The 25,513-nt window shown below is 30.4% G+C and overlaps 1 protein-coding gene across 25 annotated transcripts in view; it reads left to right on the top strand.

Moving 5' to 3' along the window:
* Nucleotides 1-25,513, top strand: part of LOC129906660 (mucin-17) — a 470,057-nt gene that overhangs the window by 371,745 nt on the left and 72,799 nt on the right. The window contains exon 5 of one of the 25 annotated variants that reach the window (XM_055982514.1): nucleotides 18,105-18,129. The exons of the other annotated variants lie outside the window; for them this stretch is intronic. Within the exon in view, the coding sequence (XP_055838489.1) occupies nucleotides 18,118-18,129 (12 nt within the window). The 5' untranslated portion in view covers nucleotides 18,105-18,117. The remainder of the gene's footprint in view (nucleotides 1-18,104; nucleotides 18,130-25,513) is intronic. 25 annotated transcript variants of the gene reach the window in all.

Genomic DNA, 25,513 nt, shown 5'->3' with positions numbered 1-25,513 from the left:
TGTACACCTCGAGTTCTACACGTATACAAAAATCGTCGTTTGTCCACCCTGCGTTTAAAAGATATTCAAAAAATAAAATTTATACTGAAAATTTCAAAGTCCCAAAAAATCTCCAAAAATTAACATCAAAACTTTCCATATTTATTTTGTTCTTTATTTTGGAAGTGGGATAATTCTTTTTGATAAAATGATTATTATTTTTTGGAAGTTATTCATTTAACTTATTGTTTTTTAAAACTGCATTTTCAGTCTTCAAACAAAAATTCATACTCTTCATAGTCAGTAAAAAACAATTTTTCTTGCTGCAAAATTAAAAATTGTCAAACAAATTTTTGACTTTTCATTCCATTTTTGGATACTTTTTTTCGTGTAATGAGTTAAAGTTAACCTATTAATGAGAGAGTGCTTAGTTATTTGAATAAGAATAAGAGCTAAAATTTTTGAAAACATTTTTTTTTGGGGATTTTATGGGAATGCAATTTTTATTTTTTTCAATATCTTGTAAACGTAGGGTGGACAAACGACGATTTTTGGTATAGGTATAGAACTCGAGGTGGACAAACGACAGAAGTTTTAAATTTTGAAATAAGTCAATTTTTGGAGATTTTTTGGGACTTTGAATTTTTCAGTACAATTTTTTTTTTTTAATATCTTTTAGACGTAGGGTGGACAAACGACGATTTTTAGTATACGTGTAGAACTCAAGGTGGACAAACGACAGAAATTTGAAATTATGAAAAAAGCCAATTTTTGAAAATTTTTTGCGACTTTGAATTTTTCAGTACAAATTTTGTTTTTTTGAATATCTCCTAAACGTAGGGTGGATAAACGACGATTTTTTGTTTGTATCCATTTCTCGAGGTGGACAAACGACAGAAATTTGAAATTTTGAAAAAAGTCAATTTTTGGAGATTTTTTGGGACTTTGAAATTTTCAGTACAAATTTTGTTTTTTGAATATCTCATAAACGTAGGGTGGATAAACGACGATTTTTTGTTTGTAGAGGTACACTGTGGTGTATGCGTACTTTTTTTAGAGTTGCTATAAAAAAATTCTTTTTGGAATATCTCCTAAACAGAGGGTGGACAAACGATGATTTTTGGTATACGTAAAGAACTCGAGGTGGATAAACGACAACAGTTTGAATTTTTGATAAAAATTGATTTTTGGGGATTTTAGGGGAGTTTTAATTTTTCAGGGCAAAATTTGTTTTTTAAATTGCTCCTAAACGGGGGTTGGAAAAACGATAATATTTGGTATGTATATAGAACTCGAGGTGGACAAACGATTGCAGTTTTATACGTCTATCTCAAAATTTGAGCGTTTTAGGCGATTTTTCAGACTTCCTATAAAAAAAAAAAAAAATTTTGAAGGGTGGACAAACGAAAATTTTGGGTGGACAAACATGGACAAACGGTGGACAAACGAATTAGACAAATTTGGTTCAAAAATTTTGAGGTCGCAGTTCTGGCTTCACGGAGCCTTGAGAGGCAGTGTCTTATACGTTGGGTGATGTTCTTAGAAAGGTAGTACTTACTTAAAGTAAAAGGTCGAAGTAATATGTACTATAAATTCTAGTAAAATAAAAAATTCATAGTATTAACTTGATTTCGTATGCAGAAAAAAAAAATACCTGCTAACAGGCAAAAACTTTTAGTTTCATCCAAGTAAATACTAAAATTCATCCAAAAATGAAAGTATATCCTTTTTTTTCGTATTCTTTTCGTTTTTACAAATCAATGTTCTGAAAGTTTTACCGTGTAATCTGATAAAAATTTAATGTTTCCTTAATTTGAGTTTGTAAACATCTGTTCGTGCTGTTATGTGAATCAAAAGTAAACTTAACACCAACATTTAAAAATCGAACTCGAGATAACAATCAGGTATAGAAAGTGGGTCTCACTATTCTGTCTGTTTGTCTCTATTTCGAGCTGCGAGCCTTTATAATAAAATAAAAAAAAACCGAGTGTTTAATGATCGGGACATCATTGCACTGGGCGGAGAAGGGCTTTGCTGGCTTAATAATAGGTTAAAGTGGTCTCCGCTTTATAAAGTTTTAGTTGTTAGTAGTAGTACAGGTAAAATAGGCATTTAAAAGAAAAACAAATTGTTACACTCACGAAACTTGGCAAAAAGTTTGCTTTTGGGATAAGAACCAAGTACAAAAAAAAGTCTATAAAAAAAAAGTTGGTAGAAGGGTGTTTTTTCGCGGACAAGAAGGTCAAAAATATACTGAAAAAAATAGTTTGTCGAATATCATCATATGACACATGTTTTCACGGTATTTTTTGATGCTGAATCTAATGAATGACATAAAAATAAAGTCAATACGATTGCTCTAAGAGAAGTTATAGCCGATTGAAAACAAGGGTGCTTGTTTTTTTACTTCAACAGGTAAAATATAAACGAAACCCATGGTAAAAACATGCTACACAGATGAAATTCGGGATGAAGGTTTTAGATAAAGCAGGGAAAAAGGATTCATAAAGTTATTAAAATTATTTTTGGTGAAAGGGTGTTTTTTTGATGGGTTAAGTTTTGTGTGAGGAAGGTATCAAAACAGCTGACTTAAAGTTTATTAATTTTTAAAACTTGGTGTAAATGTTTTGGTTGGTATAAGAATTAAGAATCTATAAAGTGTACAAAATTATCTTGAGCGAAAGGGTGTTTTTTTTTTAAGAAATGATGAAATTCGGAATTAGTACCACAAAAACTAGGAAAATATTGTTACATCAGTGAAATTTGGTAAAAATGTTTCATTTATAACAGAAACCAAGAACCCGAACAGTCTATACAAATATTTTAGGTTAAAGGGTGTTTTTTTTTTGGGAAATAGGGAAAAATCCGCAAAAAAATCAATGGAATAAATGGTACCCTTACGAAATTCATTAAATATGTTCTCTTTCCAATGGGAATTACGAATAATGTAAGTCTATAAATTTTTTTATGTGAAAGGGTGTTTTTTAGAAGTAAAGAAAATATGGGTATATTTGAAAAAGTGTGTAAAACTAGAGTAAAATTAGTGGTACCCTATTGAAATTTAGCAATTATGTTACTTTTAAGATAAGAAACAAGAAAGAAAGAGTGAAAACAAAAATGATGGGTCACCCTAATGAAATTCGGTAAAAACATTGATTTTGGGATAGAAAGCAAGAATAAAGAGTTTTCATAAAAAAAATTTTGGTGAAAGGGTGTTTTTTTTCGAAGAGACAGTAAAATCTGCAATTGGTCCCGAAAAGCCAATGGATTGTCGTACAAATGCGTATACTTTGATAAACAACTGTATCAAATACAAACCAGTCTTATTAATTAAAATACAAATATTAGCCAAATATTAGTGATTTAAGATTAAGAATTAATGGTAACCACTTGGGGTTGATCCTGCTATGCATGGGTTTATAAGCGAGTGCTTTGTCATCAGGCTGACTCGCTTATAAAATGATATATTAATATCAATTTTTATAAATAAATGGAAACATATTCGCATTGATGTTAATTCCCTATTATTTTTTAGCAATTCTTTAACAAATTTCATGGCGAGATTACCTAAACAAATACTAATCCTAGATTTTCATGGAAATATTTGAAAACAAAACTCATTTTTTTAATTGCAAACAATACACAAAACAAAATTGTGAGTTAAAATCCTAAAACGAGTTTCGAATATAGCTAGGAATTCGAAAAAAAGCAGAAAAAGCTTGTTTTAGAACATTAAAATAGTTTTTAAATTGTTTCTTACTATTTACAAAAATTCAGTGCTCCTAAAGTCACAAAAAATTGAATTAATTAGGCATATGTATGCAATCATTTTACAAATACAGCATTGTTTTAAGTATTGTAACTTACACGTGGTTGCAAAGCGTACCACAATAGCTGTGTTTTTTTGGCATTGCTATCCGTATCCGCAGTTGGCGTTTACATGCATTACAAAAACAACACGCAGCTGCCGATAGGAATATAAGCTAAACAAAGCTGCGGATAGAAATTTGATGAAGTGTATAAATTTATGTTTTCCTTTCTCTTGGTGCGTGCAAATGAGTTTTTGGTCAATGTTGATATTTGGGAAATCCTACTGCGGATAGCTTTGCCAAAAAAACACGCCTAATATCATCGAGAGTGAATATTAAACCAACTTATGTCTATGCAAGAAATCTTAAAGTTGTTTGCTTTACTTTGCAAAATTCTCACGAAAATATGGCTTGTATTTTCGGTTCTAAAAAATTCCTCTAAATCTAACATTAATCAAACAATTAAAACCTGGTCCAATTTACGGTATACAATTCTTCAATCGAAGATTATGCAATTTTCACCAAATTAGAGGCTTTAACTAAATTTTTACGAGGCAGAGTGCAAACGAAATTATGGCTTTTTTAATCATGAAACATATTCGCATTTATGTGAATTTCCTTGCAATATTATCTTTTACCATTTTACTTTTCACCAAATTTCAAAATACTAACACAAACACAAATACTAATCCTAGATTTTCATGAAAATATTTGAAAACAAAAACCATTTATTGCAAAAATTTGAACTGTTTCGTTTGAAACCCCTTTTCAAAAGCATTTCAATCTGAAATTCAGTTTTAATCTGTCCTTCAGTTGGCTTCTCATTTCCTTTATTTATTTATTTATTTTTTTTTTTATTTTATTTTTCAAAATAAACACATGCACTGCACAAACTCATATTCATGATCATCATCAGGGCACACTTTTAAATGACCCGAATACTTTACAAATATACATACACAAGTCCTCGAGTTATATTCATAAGGGTGGTTCCTAACAATGTAGGTAATATTTTCATTTAGCAAATAAGGAACTTTTTGCATTTTTATCATAAAAATATACTGATATTGATATTTCTTGGTTACCTTTCACGCACGAGATCTGTTCTTAGACTATAATAACGGTTAATGGATAAACAATTTGAATAACACTTTGTAAGAAAATATATACATCTCTCTTGCGAATTTGGTTTATCCTTTTTAATGGCGCTAGAACTTTTTTCGGTCTCACTATTTTATGGAGAATCATATATGAAATTGATGTAGAATTTTCCGAGGAATTCAAATACTATATTCACAAAAAAATTATTTTCACCCTTATCACGGTGGGCAGGAAGCATCGACAGGTATCACAAAAATGTCGACAAAAACTGCAAGTTGGGTTGTATTTGTTGATGATTATACGTCCAAAATCCGTTGGAATTGAAATCCTAGCTGCTCCTTTTCACAAGTTATTCATATTTTTGTATTTCTAATCGGGACAATTTGGAATAAAAATCTTGATAACTTAGGCGACAAGAATTGATAACGGTATTTTGTAGAGGAGTTTAATACAATAATTTTTTTTTATGGGAGGGGGGGTCCATCTCCCCCCGTTTAGGCGGGAGGGGCAATTTTCTAAAATACCACGTTAAATACAAAAAAAAAATATTAAAAAACAACGGCAACACTTACAGTTATTAATGATACCTTTTTCAAAAGCCAGAATTGTACACTTGATTCTAGTTTTCAAATCAAATTATTGCAAATAATTGTTCTTGAAATAATCAACTTCAAAGTCAAAATTTGGGAAAAAAGTTGAAAAAAAACACAATACTATTTTTACCAAGAATGTGAATTTAAATACGAAATAAATCAATGAAATAAACTGCCTCAATTAATTTATAATCAAATTCTGAAAATTATATGCTTCTATGCTTTCTAGTTTTTGAGAAAATTGAAAATTAAACAACTTCCTTTTTACCGGATTTCTATTTTTTAGCTGTTTTCGTGTTTACATAAACATAATGCTTGCAAGCCCCCTGGTTGAGCTCACTTTTATAGGATTTGGGGTGGGTGCGAGTTTGGGTGAAGGCAAATTTTCTTCAGAATTTAAAAGTTTTTTCGATTTCAAAGGAAACTTTGACCCCACCCCAAATCAATCTTATAGTGTGCCCAAGCTGGGGGGTTGCAGGGTGGCAGCATGCCCCCCGCCCTCTTAGCCATCTCACTTTGATACGCCTTGAACTTCATATCTTAACCATTTTTATTTACCATTTTTATAAAAAAAATCGCGAGATTCTTAGGACCAATTTCAAATGGCCTAAGCGAAGCAACGAAGTTGTCTTAGCGGGACAGAGGACCCAAAAAAAAATTTTGAATCCTAAAAACCCGCGAAGTGAGCCAGGCATGATACTTTTAAGTTAAAAAGCTGTTCATATTTTCGAAAATAGTTGAGAAAATGAAAATCTGATAAAAAGGTAATTTTCTTATTTTCAATTTTCTCGGAAATTATAAGGCATAGAATCATATTATGGTTTTTAGTATTTGATAAGAAATTGATTGAGGCAGTTTATTTTATTGATTTATTTATATTTAAATTTACAATCTTGGTAAAAATTGTATTTAATGTGTTTTTTTCAACTTTTTTCTCAAATTTTGACTTTGAAGTTAATTATTTCAAGAACAATTAATTGCAATAACTTGATTAGAAAATTAGAATGAAGTGTACAATTCTGGCTTTTGAAAAAGGTATCATTCATAACTTTAAGTGTTTCCGTTGTTTTTAAATAATTTTTTTTAGTATTTAACGTAATATTTTAGAAAATCGCCCCTCCCGCCTAAACGGGGTGAGATGGACCCCCCTCCCATAGTAAAAAATTATTGTATTAAACTCCTCTACAAAATACCGTTATCAATTCTTGTCGCCTAAGTTATCGTACTCTCCCCAAGATTTTTATTCCAAATTGTCCCGATTAGAAATACAAAAATATGAATAACTTTTGAAAAGGAGCAGCTAGGATTTCAATTTCAACGCATTTTGGACGTATAATCATCAACAAATACAACCCAACTTGCAGTTTTTGTCGACATTTTTGTGATACCTGTCGATGCTTCCTGCCCACCGTGTTATAAAGACACTTTTCTGTGACCACTTTTCAAAATTTGTTGCAATCAAACTATAACGCGATTATTAAGCAAATGGGAAAATTTGTAGAACTCGGTTCATCACTTATGAGTACACTACAAGACATAAAAGTGTAAACAAAAAGGAGCTGGAGAGAAAATAATACTCAAAATTAAATAAAGCTTGCTCATCACTTCAACAGTATATATTTTAAATGCCAAATTTATACGTTACGTTTTGTTCAGCGGTTCCGTCTTTAATAGTAGGTACTAGACTGGGCCAAAAAAATAAAATATTTTTTTTTTTGAATGTTACTTCGAAAATCTTGTTCAGGATGATGAAACAAAAATTTGGTGAAAATTTGAGCCGTTAAAAAAAAATTTAAGAGGGTTATCATCGGTGTTTTTTATTTTTATACATGATACACTCCTCGCCACTTGAATAGGACACCCTTTTTGTTTTTAATAAAGTGGATATAACTCCAGTCTCTTAATAGTTAGCTGTTCAATATTTTACTATTTTGTGTGTCCCCTTATGCACTCTCTCTGTGAGCAAGATCATTCATTTTCAATGCCCCGTTAGTTAAATTTTGCAATTTTTTGCGGAACAACTGTGAAAAAATTGCCCCTACTTTTGTTCACTTGAATAGGACACCCCCTTTTTAATTGGTTTTCGGGTGCAAATCAAAAAAGGTGGAAATGCAAAAATGTTTTCCAATGTCTTTTAGTAATTTTTAGCTAATTTCAATTTAAATGGGTCGCGCGAAATTATTGGCAGAGGAAGAAATAGCGAAAATCTAGAGTGTCACCCGATTTTTCACCAAAAAGGTAAAAAAACGCATCAAAGCCGAAAATTTTTTTCATTTTTTTTACGAAACGAGTCCAACTGTCGAAAAAATATGAAAGGCTTAACAATGAGTGTCGTTACTGCAGCTGACAGAAGAGCGATTCAACGACTCGCATAAAATTTACATGACTTTGCCGCCGAAAAGAACGAAAAAGTGGTTAAAAAGCAAGTGCATCCGTAGTGAAGCGAGTGATTTCGAAGGCCAAAGACTTGAGGCGATTGCAGCTTAAGAAAAAACCATGGGTTAACACCTGAAGTAAAGAACAACGCCTTAGTTTCGGTCTGTTTTATGACATGAAAAATGAAAAAAAATTTATTTTTTTCTCGATTTAAACCGTGAATAACTTCTTCAGAACTCAATTTAGGGAAAATTACTATGAGACCTTTTTTGTAGAGAATTAAATTTCCTATAAGAATCTGTCGTGGTTTTATTCTTCTATTCACTTATTTGCTCATCACAAAATTCCAAAGTGAAACAGTCAAATTGAAAAAACACTTCGATTTAAAAAGCTTAATTACTCGAATACGGCTCGTCTGACGAAAATTTTCAATCAGATCTTTTTTGTAGGAAATTTAATTTTATATAAGAAATAATGAACAGAAATTTTTTTTTACTTTGATCGTCTAGCAGTTCTGTTGTAACACATCATATCATGTATAAAAATAAAAAACACCGATGATAGACCTCTTAAAATTATTTTTAACGGCTCAAATTTTCACCAATTTTTTTTTCATCATCCTGAATAAGATTTTCGAAGTAACTTTCAAAAAAAAAATTTTATTTTTTTGGCCCAGTCTAGTAGGTACTGCACAAATTTGGACCGTATTCGTGGCTTCAGTTTTTCGTTAAAATTTTTATATTCAGAACTTCAAAACCAATGTTCATTGGTATCTCCTTTGAAGCGCTTCTCTTTCAGCACTCACACTGGTGTATTAGCCATAAATCCATCTTTTGTGCCACAAGTAAAAAAGTTAATAATCATTTTTATCAGAAAAACAAAACCGACTTCCATGGATCAAAACAGGGTTTTATGGTTTTTCTAAAAGCTCCTATGGCCAGAACTGAACGAACCACCAGCTTTCCAAAACAAAAAGAATTATCAAAATTGGTTCACTCAGTCCAAAAAAAAAAAAAATACAGACGAATTGACAGAACAAAAATTTCGATTTTCGTTATATGATTTTAAATCACTGCACTTGATAAAAAAAATAGAACTACCCTAATGTACACATACAAACAAACTATATTATATTCATATGGTATGTTTGCTGTAATAACCATCTCCTCCGCTCACACCAAGATAATATCCTGTCACCGGTGTTGTGTGTTTTGGGGACATGGATATGTCCTCAGTCCCCACCAGCTTTTGGCAATCTTTTATGTGGACTGTTTCATTTCTCTTTTTCAGCTTTTAATGGAATCGGGGTTTGGCTTAATGCCTGGTTAAGTTTACAAACGCGCACACGGTTGGCTGGGCACCAAATTTCATTCTGTTGTTTTATTATCTTTACTTTGTGATTCCCTATAATTTTTAAATCTTTTTATTTTAGCCTTAATTTTTTTACTTTAATACCAATAGCTTCCAAAATTAACAAGGCAAGAGCTTTTCACACAAAAATTCTACGTGGAAAATGGAAATCATTTTCACAAAAACAATATTAAGCGAATTTGATTATTTATGCGAATTTGATTGATTATGTTGCAAAAATTCAGTTTAGGTATGGTTCATGAAAAAAAACAAATTAATGTACCTAAGTATCTACGTAAATGAATAAGATCTAGGTATAGTAAAATATTTCTTTGGAAAAAGGATTTAACTATCTATTGGACGGGCAATTTTATGTATGTACTTTATCCCTAATAACTTTTAAATTTAGTAATACAGTAGGGATGGCGGTTGTTAGTACAAAAACCGGTTTTCGGTTTTTCCGGTTTTTTCTTTTCGGTTAAACCGGTCGGTTTTAAACTGGCCCAAAAAACCGGTTTTTGGGAAACAGGTTTTTGGAAAACAGGTTTTTGGTTTTTTGCTTAATTTGACAGTCAAAAAAAAAATACTAACGACAAGAAATTTTCGGATACGGTTTTCTGTTTTTGTTTAAAAACAAATAAGTTTTCAAAATAAACTTAAATAGTACTCAATTGCATAAAATTTTGAAAAAAATTAGTTCAAACTTTTTTTTTTGTTTAACACTGTTACTTTTTTACCATTTTAGGTTTTTAATCTTTGACATGCAAATGGTTTTTGACGACATGAATAATATCACTGTGTAAAAGTGATATTTTTCGAAGAAAGTTGTCACTTTTTTATTATACTGCTTATGTATTTAGTGTGAAGTCAGAAAAATTTTACCAGCCTTCGTTTTGGAAATATGTATTACCAAAATAGAAACGTTTTTGTTTGCATTTTAAATCCAAAAAGGAGACGTTTTTGTTTGCATTTTATAACGGTAATTTTATAAAAAAATCTGGACTCCGGATTCGAGCCCTAAAACCTTCAGAAAATTATATGTGCCCTTAATTATGAAAGTGGACTAAGTCACTCTCAAAAATGGCCTCAAATCTAGCCTTAAAATAATTATTATTAAAGGGATAAAGTTTATTTGAAAGCAAAATTGCAGTAAATAAACTTCTTTATTGCTCCTCTAGTGATTTTATAAAAGAAACATTATTAAATCGTTATAAGAAAATTATTATGAAAGTTTTTCTTTAAACAATGCAAAAAGTGACTTAGTCCACTTTCATAATTAAGGGCACATATTTTGACTCTTGTGGCAAAAATCTTTTTGTCCAGCGTTCTAGACTAAAAACCCGAAAACATAATATTTATACAAAATATAATTGCTATAGTCAATTATATTTTGTATACATAAATGTTTTCGTGCCAAAAATTTATAATTTTTAGCAAATATTACTAAAGTTATAAGAGTTAGAAGTGTGGTTTGACATTATACAGGGTGTCGATAAAAAATGGATAAATAGCTAAACTTATGACTGTACTAAAACCAAATAGAAAAAATATCTATCGCAACCAGTTTAGAAAATATTAGCTTTTTTTCGTCCAGTGTATTTTAAATTTCATCATCTTACGTTTACTTTCACCACAACTACGAATGAATGATTTTTTTAAATTACTTTTTTTATAATTTTTTACTATAATTGACTAAAACCATAAGCACTTGAAAATTTTTATAGCTGTTGCATTTTTTTTTTTAAATAATATTGAAATTCGTTTTTCGATGCAAAATGTAAAAAAAAAATATTTTATGAAAAATTTTAAACACCTGTGGTATAAAAAAATCAAAAGGAATGTAGGTGGCCAACTTTTTTGAAAATATGCGCTTCCAAAGTGGAATGCAGAATGGAAATAGTTTTTATCAAATCTAGAGTTACTAGGAAGTTATTGGTACAAAAGTGCAAAAAAAGCCTATTTATTTAATAAATTATTAAAATGTACAATCTTAAGTTTTTTTCACATTGCTGCGTTTTTCCATATGAACCATCCGCCGTCTTGGGAGTCAGGTTAGGGTTTATATAAAGGGCTGAAGGATTTTTTTTTTAATTATTTAGAAAAAATTGAGGGGGTATTTCAGTCGAAATTCAATAAATCTTTTAATCTAAACGTTGATAAAACGGGCATTTTGTTTCGAGATACCCTAATGAAACGGTTTATCAGTAGCACCAGGATCAATCTAAACAAAGTAATTAGGTATATAGATTAATTACTTCAAAACCTTAGTGTATTTTAATACATTCGAAGACCCATGGCTTTCTCTGTTTATTTATATGTATATATTGCATTTACCTATTACATTTATTTTTTTTATGCTTGATTTTAATTAAGATACAGCTAATTGAAAGCTTATCTCCCCGAATATGAGATATCTTCAGAATCTATAAAGCTTTTATTTTACAATAACGAAAATTGTAAATTTACTTCTTTTATTTCCATATACACACATATTACATTGCAACATAAATCATTTACTAGAGTACAGGCATTATCCTTTTTCACTTTCTTTTCAAGCACAAGGACGGGTTTCTTTTTAAAGCGTATAACCAAACCAGCCAACCCCTTCCATTTGCGTATTTATGATCCTTTTCAAAGATTGCTAGACTCTGACTACACTTTTATAACATGGTGTGAAATATATGGTTAGAAAAAAAAAAATGATGCCAGTACTGCAACGCCATCAGCATCACATATCCGTGCATGCGTTTACATTACATGAGCTTTTTTGCCGCTTTTCTAATTTTCTTTTTTATCGTTCGTATCCTGTGAAAGTATTCCTAGCGTTAAATTGGCATCAGAATCTTGTCTTGTTATCCTGTCTCGGATGAGTTCTAAGAGCGCATCCTTTAGTTTTTCGCTTAACTTGATTTATTTTTGTTTTGGAATCTTGCTTCTGCGTGCGTGGTCTTCACCGTTGTCTCTGTTTGTGTTTATTCAGCCGATGATTTGGTTTTTGTTTGCTTAATTTTTGTATCCTTATTATTCTCTCCTAACATAACTCAAAGATGGTTTTTGTTTCCTTGCATTAAAAATGCTAGATACATTCTTGTGTTTAAGTGGATTTCACTGGCGTCAGTGCCGGTTTAAGCACTACCGGTGCGGCGCGGCGGTGACGTCCCAGAGCAAAATTTCGCGCAGCACCATCTCGCTCTGCAAAAATAAATTTTCACTATCCAAAAAAAAAATTTAATCACAAAAAAAAAAATGTTGTAATACAGTCAAATAAGATAATACTTAAAATTACAACAAAAATTTTAAGTGTCCTCCTTAATTTTGTATGCATGATAAAGACGGTTTTTTGGATTTTATTGCATATTATAATCGATTCTAACTTCTGCCCTCTTTATGATGATGGTTCCAGAATACACTCTCCTTGTTCTACAAGAGTTGTGTTTTTTTTTTTTTTTTTTGTGAAATAAGCAATGCTTTTCTTTCGTCCAATGTGAACAGGTTTATTTTTTCCTATTCAAAGATTTCCGTACTCAGCAGTTAATTCTTTGAATTCATGACCTTTTTGACAATACGATGCACCTAGATGAATTAGTTTAATATTCGAGATTGGATCTGGTAAATAATTTTACAAAACCTCCATTAAATTATATTCGCTATAAAATCTAAAAAACGGGAACACAAAATCAATGAACTGCATTATTGTAACTGCATTTTTAATAATTATTTTCTCATAAAACAAGAAAAAATTTTGTATCCTTAACTTCTTAAGATTAAACGAACGTACCGGATGAACGGTTTTCCAAGTAGGTATCATAAAATGTATGAGTTTTCTGGAAACTTTAAAATGATTTTTGTGTATATTGTTGTATTTTATTTATAAGAATAAACCAAGCACTATGTTTATCACAAATCTCTCGAAGAAAATTTGTCTCAAAATCAAAAATTTTTATGAGCAAGAAAAAATGAAAAGGTTTAAAAATTAATTGGTTAATTAATCTGAGTATAGCCAAAAAAGATATCACCATTTTTAAAACGTAGTTAAATAGAACAAAAACGATGAGCTTTAGCATTATTATTAACAGTGACATTATAATTGACGCGAGTAGCGCCTTTGTTCTTCAAAGGAATTAGGTTAAAAAAAGATGAAAGTCAAAATAAATAAAACAACGTTGGGTGACTTTGTTCTTCATCACAGAGTATCGTAAAAAGTCGGGCGGCCTTTAGCGCCCCTAAATGCTTGCACCCCTGTGCGACGCATAATAGGGCAAAATGGCGAAAAGCTGGCTTTAAATAAACCAAACGAGCTTGATACTTGCAATTTATAACAAACCCTACTGATACAAATGTTAGTACATTGTCAAAATTTCGAATGGCCACAACCATTTTTAGGGTTACAGCCCATACACTTTTTTTAAGATTTTCGAAATTTCTCGGAAAATCCTCAATCAGTTTTAATTAAACTTTGAATGCATTTTATAAAATAATAAATCAATTGCAATTATTTAAGAAAATAAAAAAAAATGAAATTTGTGTGTTGTTTTTTTTATTATTTTATTTTTTCTTATACATAAATACTAGAGATGCCGCGAACATTCGGCCACTATTCGGTATTCGGCCCATCGGCCTATTTTTCTGGTTTTCGAAAAAAGACATAAATTATTATACCAAAATGTGTGTTTTATTAAAAAATTGTAATTTTAGTACTTATAATCTACTAAGGCAGTTGTGGTGAATGAAAACTATTTGTTCCGCATTTGTTGCTAGTAAACGATTACGTTTATCTTCGTAGACTGAATAAAAAATGTTTACGTGTTAAAAATTTAATGGGCTCTGGGACCTGGTTAAATTAGGTTAAATTTTTTTTGCAGATGGTTTTGTTTTGATTTTTTTTTTAGTAAAAAGGAGTTTCATGGCAAAAAAGAGGCAGAGAAAAATACTAAACAATAAGCCATACAGCTGAAATTTGTTTGTTGCCTACAGTTTTTGATATTACCAACGTTTTTTTCTGAGTGTCCTTGGCCGAATATTCCGCGGCCGAATATTCGGTATTCGGCCAAACCAATGTTCGCGGCATCTCTAATAAATACACATTTTATAAATAAACGAATTAAATATTTTAGATTTCTTTATCAATCTCAATTTTTCACCAAAAAACGTGTATTTATAGAGTTGGTGACATCACAAACTAAAAATGAATAATTCACACAGGAAAGCAAATAGTAGCAAGAAAACTTTTCATAATCTAAAACACTGAACAAAATGACATATAAAACTTATTGGCGTTTTACGGCGAACACAACTAAAAGACTAAGGCTTTCATAAAAATTCTAAAAACACATTATTTTCAGGTTATTTTTCATTTTTGACTACGAATTAAAATAACTTGAATGAATTTGTCTCGTGTTTGAACTATTATCAAGTAAGTCTTAACTAAAAAAAAAAAAGGTATACACTCCGCTTCAACTGAATAAGCACACAAATTTTCAAAGGTATTTTTCCATTTTTTCCTAAGATTGAGCTTTCATGTAACATTTGATGATGTTTGCAGTTACGATGTTGAGAAACCAAATCAGAAAGAATAATTCTCAAAGTACCGCTATTTTATTTCGTGTTCTCTTACAAAGCGTCCCATATGGAAAAATGCAGTTTTTTTTGCGTCAACTGAATAGACACACGGTCTTTCAAGGTCAATATCTTAGTTGTTTATGAGAGTTTTGAGGTGTTTGTCATACCAAATCATAGGTTGAAATGTTCTCAGTGAGATTTTGTCATTTAATTAAAATTAAAAAAAAGTAGTAGATTAAAAGCTTTGAATACTGTCGACAGAGCTAAAATTAATTTGTTAACGGAACAAGTACTGACCGGGTCTGCTATAGCTACCAAAATTGATCGGAGTTTTAGTGTGTTGCCTATTCGTACCTCAAAAATAAAAGTTCGTACAGGAAAAATATGAATTAAGGTAAAAGACGGCAAAAATAGCAGTTAATCGACGAGAAATTTTGAGATCTGCCTCCAATTCATTTGACTCTGGGGCAAAAATCAAACAAAAAGCTGGTGATTCTGCAAGTGTTTCAACACTCCGCAGAGTAATTAACAGCAGGGATCATTTTAACCCATTAAAAGTCCAAAAGAAATCAACTTTAAACAAGCAACAAAAAGGTATTTGTTTAGAATTTTCTAGACTCCATATGAGCTGGAAAAATGAGTGACGCAAAGTGGTTTTTCTCATTTGAAAAAGTTCAATTTTGATGGATTCATAATTGAAGTCATCGGGGCCATCAAAATTGACCTTTTTCAAATGAAAAAAACCACTTTGCGTCACTCATTTTTCCAGCTCATATGGAGTCTAGAAAATTCTAAACAAATACCTTTTTGTTGCTTGTTTAAAGTTGGTTTCTTTTGGACTTTTAATGGGTTAAAATGATCCGTGCTGTTAATTACTCTGCGGAGTGTTGAAACACTTGCAGAAACACCAGCTTTTTGTTTGATTTTTGCCCCAGAGTCAAATGAATTGGAGGCAGATCTCAAAATTATTATGTTAAATAATTTTAAAGGTTCTTTCAAATTAAAATACAATTAAACTGAAAGCTCTTAATGAAAGTATGAATTTTCTTGATGAAAAGTGTAATCAATTGATACCACCTATCAGAGATCCAAATGAGTATGTTCGAACCTGCTCGAACAATTTCAATTTTTTAAAATAATCGTTCGTGCTCTATCGTTTTCTCTCTATACTCGTAAATCATCTTACTCATAAACAAAAATACTCACAAACAAAATTATACAAATTGTTTGAACTCATGAATATACTCGATCCTCAATACCCACGGACAAAATTACTCGTAAACAGATCGACTGTTCATAAACACTACGCTTTACTCGAAATGATCGAAAGTGATCGAAGTGAACGAACGTGATCGAAAAATCATGAACAGTTTGAACAATGAAAAAAACCACTTCCAATTTCTACGCCCTATTATGGGTACCTGCTGCACATTTTTTTTTATTTAGGTTTTGAGGGTTGGTTGTTTGCGGTACAACTGCAATTAAAGGCTTGGCCACACTGGAGGGTATGCGGTAGCGGTACGGGTAGCGGTGAGGGTACTTGTATGAAAAAAATTCCAAACTGACTCATCAACGTTCAGGTGTGGAATTTTTTTAGTACAAATATCGTTACCGCTATACCGCATACCCTCTGGTGTGGCCAAGCCTTAAAGCAGGTTATTTAATTTTACAATTGTGGTTTTAGAAAGGGTTTATCAGTGACTGCGTAGATAAAAAAGTAATTAGTCGTTAGATACTATCTATACAAAAATACTAGGAATAGAAAAGCACTTATTTGCACTTACATACTGTATTCCCCGCTTAATTTCACTCACTATTTTGTCAGATTTTTCGGTCAATTATCCGGGTGGTTCAACTTACAAAATCCCGCTTAATTGACCGACCTGTTGAATTATGCGAAACCCGTCGACAAGAGTCGACAAGATAATACAAAAATAACAAAGGTTTTTAAAAGCAGAAAACTGTCAGTTTCCCTAGATAACGTTGACTCCATAATCAACTCATACTTTAAAATATTAATAAAAATTTGTATTTCAAAATTCAAACGTATAATAACATAATAAAATTGTTAGTGTTTTTTAATCCAATCCCGTCACCCTCTTCCACATTTAAGAGCGATTGGATTCATATTATTTTGAAGATACAGATACAGCATCCATAGTGTTTTAATTCTATTTTCGTTCTGCTATGGCATTCCATTAGCATGTGCAATTTGTTCAATCCACCGCTGGGCATGTTGCACGCACTTGCTGCCTTTCATTCATTAGTTTGCTCTTCGGGGTTAAAAATACTTTTTGCTTCTAGTTATTTTCAATTAAAAGAAGAAATAAAATCAGAGAAGGAACCAAAAATGTGTGTGCCCCGTCATGACACTGCGAATTCTTCGAATGGTTGCTCTGAGTTAAAATGAAAACACACGACTGGGTCGCAATTACTTGATCTCAAAAATTTATTTTTTTTTGCCTAATTGATAGTTTATTTATAAGTATTGTTTAAAAAAAAAATAATTAATGTTAGGTTTTTCATTTATTTTCTTTACGTTTAACTAACGAAAAAGTGTTCACATGAGCTTTGGTGAATAGGTACTTAGGTAAATTCAATTACATATTTGATTCGCAATATTTGTTTATAAGAATTAAAAAAAAACTGAAACATGCGATCGCTTTCTCATTTATGAAGTTGAATGGATGAAGTTGAAAATGGATGCGTAATCCATTTAAAAACTTTTTTATATGCACATTAGTCAAAAATTAAGTATCTGACAATGAAATGTGTAATATGCATTGAAATTGAAACGGAATCTGGATGCCTTTTCATTTTACATATCTCTTTATATATGTACCTCCGAGATCTAATAGCTATATTTACGAAAACTATATAAACTGCACATGACCAAAAGGAACCAAGTGACGAGCTCTTAATCTCGGTTGACTTCATTCTTCTAAACTTGAAATGGACAAATTCTTCTTTAATTTAAAAGAGAGTTGTTTTTAACTGGTTCTTAAATATTGATCACAATTTTTTTTAAATCGCTGATTTAAATTGCTTTAACGAAATATTTGAAATTGCCTCATTCAATTTGGAAGCCGATTCAGAAAAAGAAAACTTAAAGTTTTTTGTTGATGGTTTATTCAGCATGCGGGTTTCGAATTATTTACACGGATGGATCACGCAAAAATACTTAACACTTCACATAAAGAACCATATTATTATTCATTAATTATTGTTATTGATTATTTAAAAATATATTTGTATCGCTTTTTAGAAAAAACATCATTTCCTAATGTTATTCTTAACTTCATAGTCATAATTAATTTCTTTATTTTTTTCTTTTCAGGTAAAAATTCTAAATGTATTGGGCCGTAAGTACTAAAATCAGCATAAAAACAGTTGCCTTAAAACTATTACACAATATGTAGTTTATAGCTAAGTCAGCCTATAAACAGTTGGCTTAAAACTACTACATGTAGTTCATTGCTTTATTTTCTTAATATTATATTGATTGTTGTTTGGTCTAAAAACTCGTGATATTTTTATTGCTATTGATTGATTGATTTACCTACTTCATTGCCGAATTCTAATCCATGTTTTTCATTATTTTACATTAACTTTAAGGCCGGTACACTAAGCGAAAATATATGGAAAATGTTTTTAAATCCCCAATATGTATAAATTCTAAAGTTACCTAACACTTAAAATTATTCTTATTAAAATTTTTCTTGACTTTTTATTTTCTCTTTCATTTTTGAGTAGATTAGGATTTATTTATTTAACTTATTGAATTGTACCTCGTGATTCTTATACATTCGGCCTTATCACATATTCCATCCAGTTGTAAAATTTCAAGTAGGTACCAGTACCACTACCAGTAGAAGTACCGGTACTGGTACTGGTACTTAAGTACTTGGTACTGGTACTTGAAAAATACTTCAAGTACGACTAGGTAATTAAGTATCGAAGTACTTAAAACAGCAGTACCTCATTTTCAAGTACCAGTAACAGAAGAACTTAACCAAAAACTAGAAATAACACCAAGCCTTTAAGTGATAATTGCTTAAATATTAGTTTATAAGCAAATGTTGCTAACTTTACATCGTAAAAATAATTATCTAATAGGTTTTAGTTTGGATTGTATTGAGAATTGGAGACTATACGTGTGGTGTACTCGTTCTCAGTATATTTTTGTTTTTTTTTTTTTCAGTTTTGTGTGTCTAAAAAGGCCACACAGAAAACAAAAAAAAAAATGTAAAATCGCGCATCGATTTGTCAGCTCAGACTGTTGACTATGGCATAAAAATGTTAATGTTAAACATGATAAGACATGAAATATTAAAATTTTATTTACACATTTTAGAAGTAACTTATAGTCCAAGCGGTGACCGTCGAGTTACTTAGCTCATAAGGTTACATAGACTACAAGAAAAAATAATATTCGAAGAATATAATATTCGATGAATATAATATTCGAAGAATATAATATTCGAAGAATATCCTATCAATAAATTCTTATGATATCAAAGTCTGATTGTGCTAATAGTAACTTTCTTTTAAGTTGATGTTTAAACAATTATTACTCAAAGTACCTAGTACCTAGTCGGTACTTAAGTACCGGTACTTGAAGTATTTTTCAAGTACCAGTTCCAAGAACTTAGGTACCAGTACCAGTACCGAGTACTGGTACTTGAAAGTACTTAAGTACCGAAATACTTAAGTACTTTACAACTCTGATTCCATCGTATCTGAAAATTCTGCGATTCCCGAATAAAACAATCACAAAATCCGATTGTGGTGGCGATTTGTATGAAAATTTTCTATTACGGGGGGATTCCGTGATTATTTTTTCAGGAATCGCCGAAAACTTTCGATACGAATGGAATTCCTAATAAGGCCGAATATGTCCGGTAAGGAATATACATATAAGTCTGAAATGGCTGATAACTACAAATATGATTTCTTTCTAATTTTATCAATTTTATTTATATATTTTTAAATCCCAACAGCTACAGCAGTTACAAAAATTTCATAGCTGTCGCACCTTTTGCTTTAAAAAAATAATGACAGCTGTTGAATATTGTTCGAAAAAAAAAAACGTTTAGCTTTTTTAATGTCATTATAAAAATTCTGGTTTGCTAAATTTTAGCACTCACATCAGTTACATATATGGCCACAAAAATAAAATATTTTTTTTTTTGAAAGTTACTTCGAAAATCTTGTTCAGGATGATGAAAAAAAAATTTGGTGAAAATTTGAGCCTTAAAAAAAATTTTAAGAGGTCTATCATCGATGTTTTTTATTTTTATACATGATATGATGTTTTACAACAGAACTGCTAGACGATCAAAGTAAAAAAAATTTCTGTTAATTTTTTCTTATATAAAATTAAATTTCCTACAAAAAAGATCTGATTGAAAATTTTCGTCAGACGAGCCGTATTCGAGTAACTAAGCTTTTTAAATCAAAGTGTTTTTTCAATTTGACTGTTTCACTTTGGAATTTTGTGATGAGCAAATAAGTGAATAGAAAAATAAAACCACGACAGATTCTTATAGGAAATTTAATTCTCTACAAAAAAGGTCTCATAGTAATTTTCCTTAAATTGAGTTCTGAAGAAGTTATTCACGATTTAAATCGAGAAAAAAATTAAAAAATCAATTTTTAGTTATTCACGATTTAAAACTTGATTTTTTAATTTTTTTTTTTTCGTCTAGCAGTTCTGTTGTAAAACATCATTATCATGAATAAAAATAAAAAACACCGATGATAGACCTCTTAAAATTTTTTTTAACGGCTCAAATTTTCACCAAATTTTTTTTTCATCATCCTGAACAAGATTTTCGAAGTAACTTTCAAAAAAAAATATTGTATTTTTTTGCCCCAGTCTAATGTACATATATTTCTTACAACGTATATGCATATGTACCTACATACTCGTAATATAATATAATGAGTTAACATAATCCTCAACTATTTAACTAAAATCTTAATGTATACATCTATACATAATTTACCTATAAACAATGGTTGTAGTTCGGGAAAGATCAAACAGAGTAAGTTTAAAATAGCTTAATTTAGTTTTTTGCTATTTCAAACAAAAAAGTATTACACTGGTCAACAAGGTTTTTGCCACAAGAACCAAAATATACTTTTCTAGTAGTTTTTAGGGTGCTGAATCCGGAACTAAAGTCAGAAAAATTTGATTGGCCTTCGTTTTTGAAATATTACCGTTAGAAAATGTCAAAAAACGTAATTTTGGCTGTTTTCGAGGTTATGTTTTTATGTGGAGTAATTAATAGTGAATAAATTTGTAACGGTGCCTATAAGAGCTAGTTTTATTCTTTCAAAAAATGTTTAAATCTTTCCGATATCTTTTTTATTTCCCGAGATATTTAAAATTTAAGTAGCGGTCTTTGGATCAGAAACAACACTGGCCAACCAAATTACACTTTTTTTGCCACAAGAATCAAAATATACTTTTCTGAAGGTTTTTGGGTTGCTGAACTCGAATCCACAATCAGAAAAATTCTATTAGCCTCCGTTCTTGAAATATAACCGTTATAAAAAAAAACCTTTTTTGCATTTTATAACGGTAATATTTTAAGAACGAAGGCTAATAGAATTTTTCTGATTCTGGATTCGAGTTCAGCAACTCGAAAACCTTCAGAAAAGTATATTTTGGTTCTTGTGGCAAAAATTCTGTGACCAGTGACTTAAACTTTAGATTAAGTTTAGTTTCTCTTTGACTTATTAAATGAAAACTTAAGATATCTCGAGCAATAAAAGAGATATCAGGAAAATTTAAAAAGTTTTTGAAAGAAGAATATCTGTTCTTATAATAACCGTTACAAATTTATTTATAATGAATTACCCCACATAAAAACAGAACCTCGAAAACAGCCAAAATTACGTTTTTTGGCATTTTCTAACGGTAATATTTCAAAATCGAAGGCCAATCAAATTTTTCTGACTTCAGATTCGGATTCAGCACCCTAAAATCAACTAGAAAAGTATATTTTGGTTCTTGTGGCAAAAAAAAAGTTAAATTTTGTTGACCAGTGTTATTTGTGCAACCTTCAGCCAAATTCAACATTCAATTGAACCATTTTTTTGTGCATGTGCAATGTTCATCACTTTTGCTTGTATTTCATGAAGCCCGAAATAAATAAATTTGCTTGCCAAATAAAAGTATACGCAGTTGGAGCAACAGTATGTAATCCAGGAAACATCATAGGTATCCCTACGGAACATTGTTCGGGAATAATTGAAGTACAATACCTACATGCAAATCATCTATTTGTATGTTAATGTACCTACAAAATAAAGAGTTTGGGTTGTCGTTATTCGTTTTTTTTTATACAGACGTTACCACTTTTAATGATTGGTTTTTAATCAGTTTCGTTTTTTACCGCTCAGTCTGTAAATATTTGCTATGATATTGAAACGCAAATATTTTACTTCTGGAATACTTGTTAGGTAATTTTAAAAAAAAAAAATAATAATAATCGTGAAACAGAAAACAAAATGATTTCATTTACATAATAAAGATGTCTTCCACAATGCTTTTGAATTTTTGCAGAAATATGAAAAACAATTTATTTATAGACTGGGGCTGTGTAATAATGTTAGTTTTGAAGCAAAACTTATTTTAAAATTTAGATGGCATAAAAAAATATGTTCACATGCGTATTATCCTAGTAGTTTTTTCTTTAATGGAAAAATCAAAAATAAATTGGGAACCTCATTCAACATGATGGTTATAATATTAAAAAAATATATATAAAAATAAGGATACTGTTCTTAACTGTGATGTGCACAATTGTTTATTTGAAGGAAAAACATTTATCTCTAAATATAAGCAAATAACATAATTTGTTCATGAGCAAAGAATTTTATATATATTATACTATTAAAACATGAACTTAATTTGTATCTTGCAATGCGAATCAAGTGCATTTTCAGTGTTAAATCCTTTTTTGTAATGCCAAGCTCTGTGTCTCTATTTGTTCAAAATAAACAAATAAAGTCAGAATTTTGAATTTCTATGCTTAAATTAATTTTGTACATTTTAATCATTTAAATTATTTTAAATCTTAGGGATGACTATTGGTGAATTCGTAGGATCTTACTCCCGGCGATTTGACTGGATTCGTGGTAGATTCGCATTCGTGATATTTTGTTACTAGTGAATACGACGATTGAACTATAGGTAGGGGAGAGTGGGGCCAAATGTAACACTTTTTTCTAAAATCGATGGTTCTCCTACAAATTTGAAAGTGGGTCAACCAGACCTTTTTTAAATTAAAGACCCATGTTTTAGCTCCAAGATCCATCATAAAAATTTAGCAAAACATAACGGTAATGTTGAAAAATAAAGCTTCCAAAAAAAAAATCGTGTTGTTTCAACTTACCCCACATACGGGGCAAAGTGTAACACATACCGGGGTAGGTTGTACCAAGAACTAAAAATAAGAGAAAAATACCTTTATTTGTTTATATTTATTTATTTTTAATTAATAACAATAAAAACAAACCTCAGTCATGAAATTTTGGTGCAAATTTGTAAAAAGTGGAGCAAATCCAAGATTTCCAGAGAAAATTTAACAGTAGTCTTAAATTAAAGTTATTTGAATTCATAAATTGTTTTATAAGCTTTATGAATTCAAGTGGTGGTTCAAAAATGTGTTTCCAATTTCAAAATAAATACAAATTCAATTACAAGCATTCATATTCAGGGTTGTTAATTATATTAGGTAAACAATTTTTCAGTATAGGTAGGTTTTTACATGGTACAACTTGCCCCGGAAAAATGTTACAACTAGCCCCAGCATGAAATTTGGCACATAAAATCAATTTAAAAAAAAAGCGAAACTGATATAGACATAACATATACACGCAATTTGAGCCAAAACACAGTTGCATATAACAAAAAAACACTTAGCACTCTATCTTTTTCGGGTAAAGAGGTAGACCAAAAATAAAATTAAAAAAAAAAGTTACAAACATGCATTTTTTGGGCACCACTAGTGTAACTTCTCACCCTGTTGTCTAATCTTCATCTGAAGAAAATGTGCCGGTAGATATGCAAAAATTGAGCATTTTTCTCCTTTACGCGTTTCTTAATATTGAAAGGAACATCGCTTTTTTTAGCTGTTAATTCTTACCCCTGTTACATTTAGCCCCACTCTCCCCTACCTACAGGGGAATGAGATAAGAAGATTTTGAGAAATGATTCTTGAGTATATTCTAAGGAAAAACTTGTTTTACAATAACTCTCTATCTAAGTTGGTACCCTTTGGCGATGATTTAAGAAAACCAAAGTACCTATGCCTTTACTCATATTAATGTTAATAACTCCGTTAATACTTATGATAAAAACTTCATTAATGTCTTGATTTTTAGAAGAAATGCTATTCTTTGGATTAGCTCGATGAGTTGAGCGTTTCTGCAGCTGCCGCCCGCTCTTTATTCCGCTTTCTCGGCATCTGTCCAATTTTAAGGGAGTTTCGTAGACGTTACTTTGGAGTTGAAATACTGGACCTACCAGGAGTAATTAATATTTCAAACGGAGGTAGAGGTTGGGACCTTCTTAACAACTCCATTTTAAGTCCTAGCCGATACAGAACATACATTATTCAAGAAAATGTTTAAATCATTATGAATATACCCAGCAAACAAAAAAATAATTAGATAATTTGTTATATTGTACATTAGTTTTTCATTTACATACCTATATGCATAAATTTAATTTAAATGTCGAATCTGGTAGACGGTCTCCGCCAAACCACACAAGACTATGTGATACCTTTTTTATATTAGATTAAAAAATGTGTAGGTATATTTTTGAAGTCAATAAAACTAACTAAAAACGACTGACTTTTTGAAAAGTCGATTGTGATTTGAATATATTGCGATTTGAATATATAATCGAATGAAATAAATTTTGTTATTTATTTAATAAACAAGCCTTAAAAAATTTGACCTTATAATTTTTAAATTTGAGCAATTGTAGTTTAGAGAGCATAAAAAGCGAAAATTTTGGTCGTTGTTTTAGTAGGTACGACCTATTTATTTTGTGTTTGTTTCCTACTCAAACTAAAAATTTTATTTTTTCAAATTCTATTTTGGATTGAGATTGAATAAAACTAATGAGTAAAGCTATTTTGAAAAACTAAAACTTTGTTTTTTATGCCTCTATAAGCCATTGTTATTGACTTATTTATTACTTTAATAACAATCTTGTTGTACGAACATCTTTGAATTATTATCTACGAGTAATTTCATATGAAATTCATAGCGCTGAAGTCACAATAATTGAACTCGGAGATAGGTACCTATAACGAGTTAAAGTAAAAACGTTTTTATTGAATCTTATGAACAAATGACAATTTGAATCGAGCACTTTTGGATCAAACTAATGAGATCCGTTAGTGGGGTCAAACCTTGCGCAGATTTTGGCACAAGATTTGGATTTTTTTCTTTTTTTGACTTGGTCCGTTTCAGCTGTGAAAACTCCATATTTTGTTAAGTACCTATCAAACAAATCGAATTGTTTATTTTCAATGTTGGTCAGTTCTTTATACATAAGTATTTATTATGTCGTATTATTTATTTCTAAATAACATTTCATTATTAATTAATTCCGAATACGTGTGGGCTGGACACTTATTTGTTTTTTTTTTTAATTCAAAGCACGTGGCAATCTCGTGTTTAAAAATGACTTACATAATGTTGTCTCCTTAACCCCTGGGG

Source organism: Episyrphus balteatus, chromosome 1 (assembly GCF_945859705.1).
Source record: "Episyrphus balteatus chromosome 1, idEpiBalt1.1, whole genome shotgun sequence".
Lineage (NCBI taxonomy): Eukaryota > Metazoa > Arthropoda > Insecta > Diptera > Syrphidae > Episyrphus > Episyrphus balteatus.
This window is presented reverse-complemented; position numbering and strand designations above follow the sequence as displayed.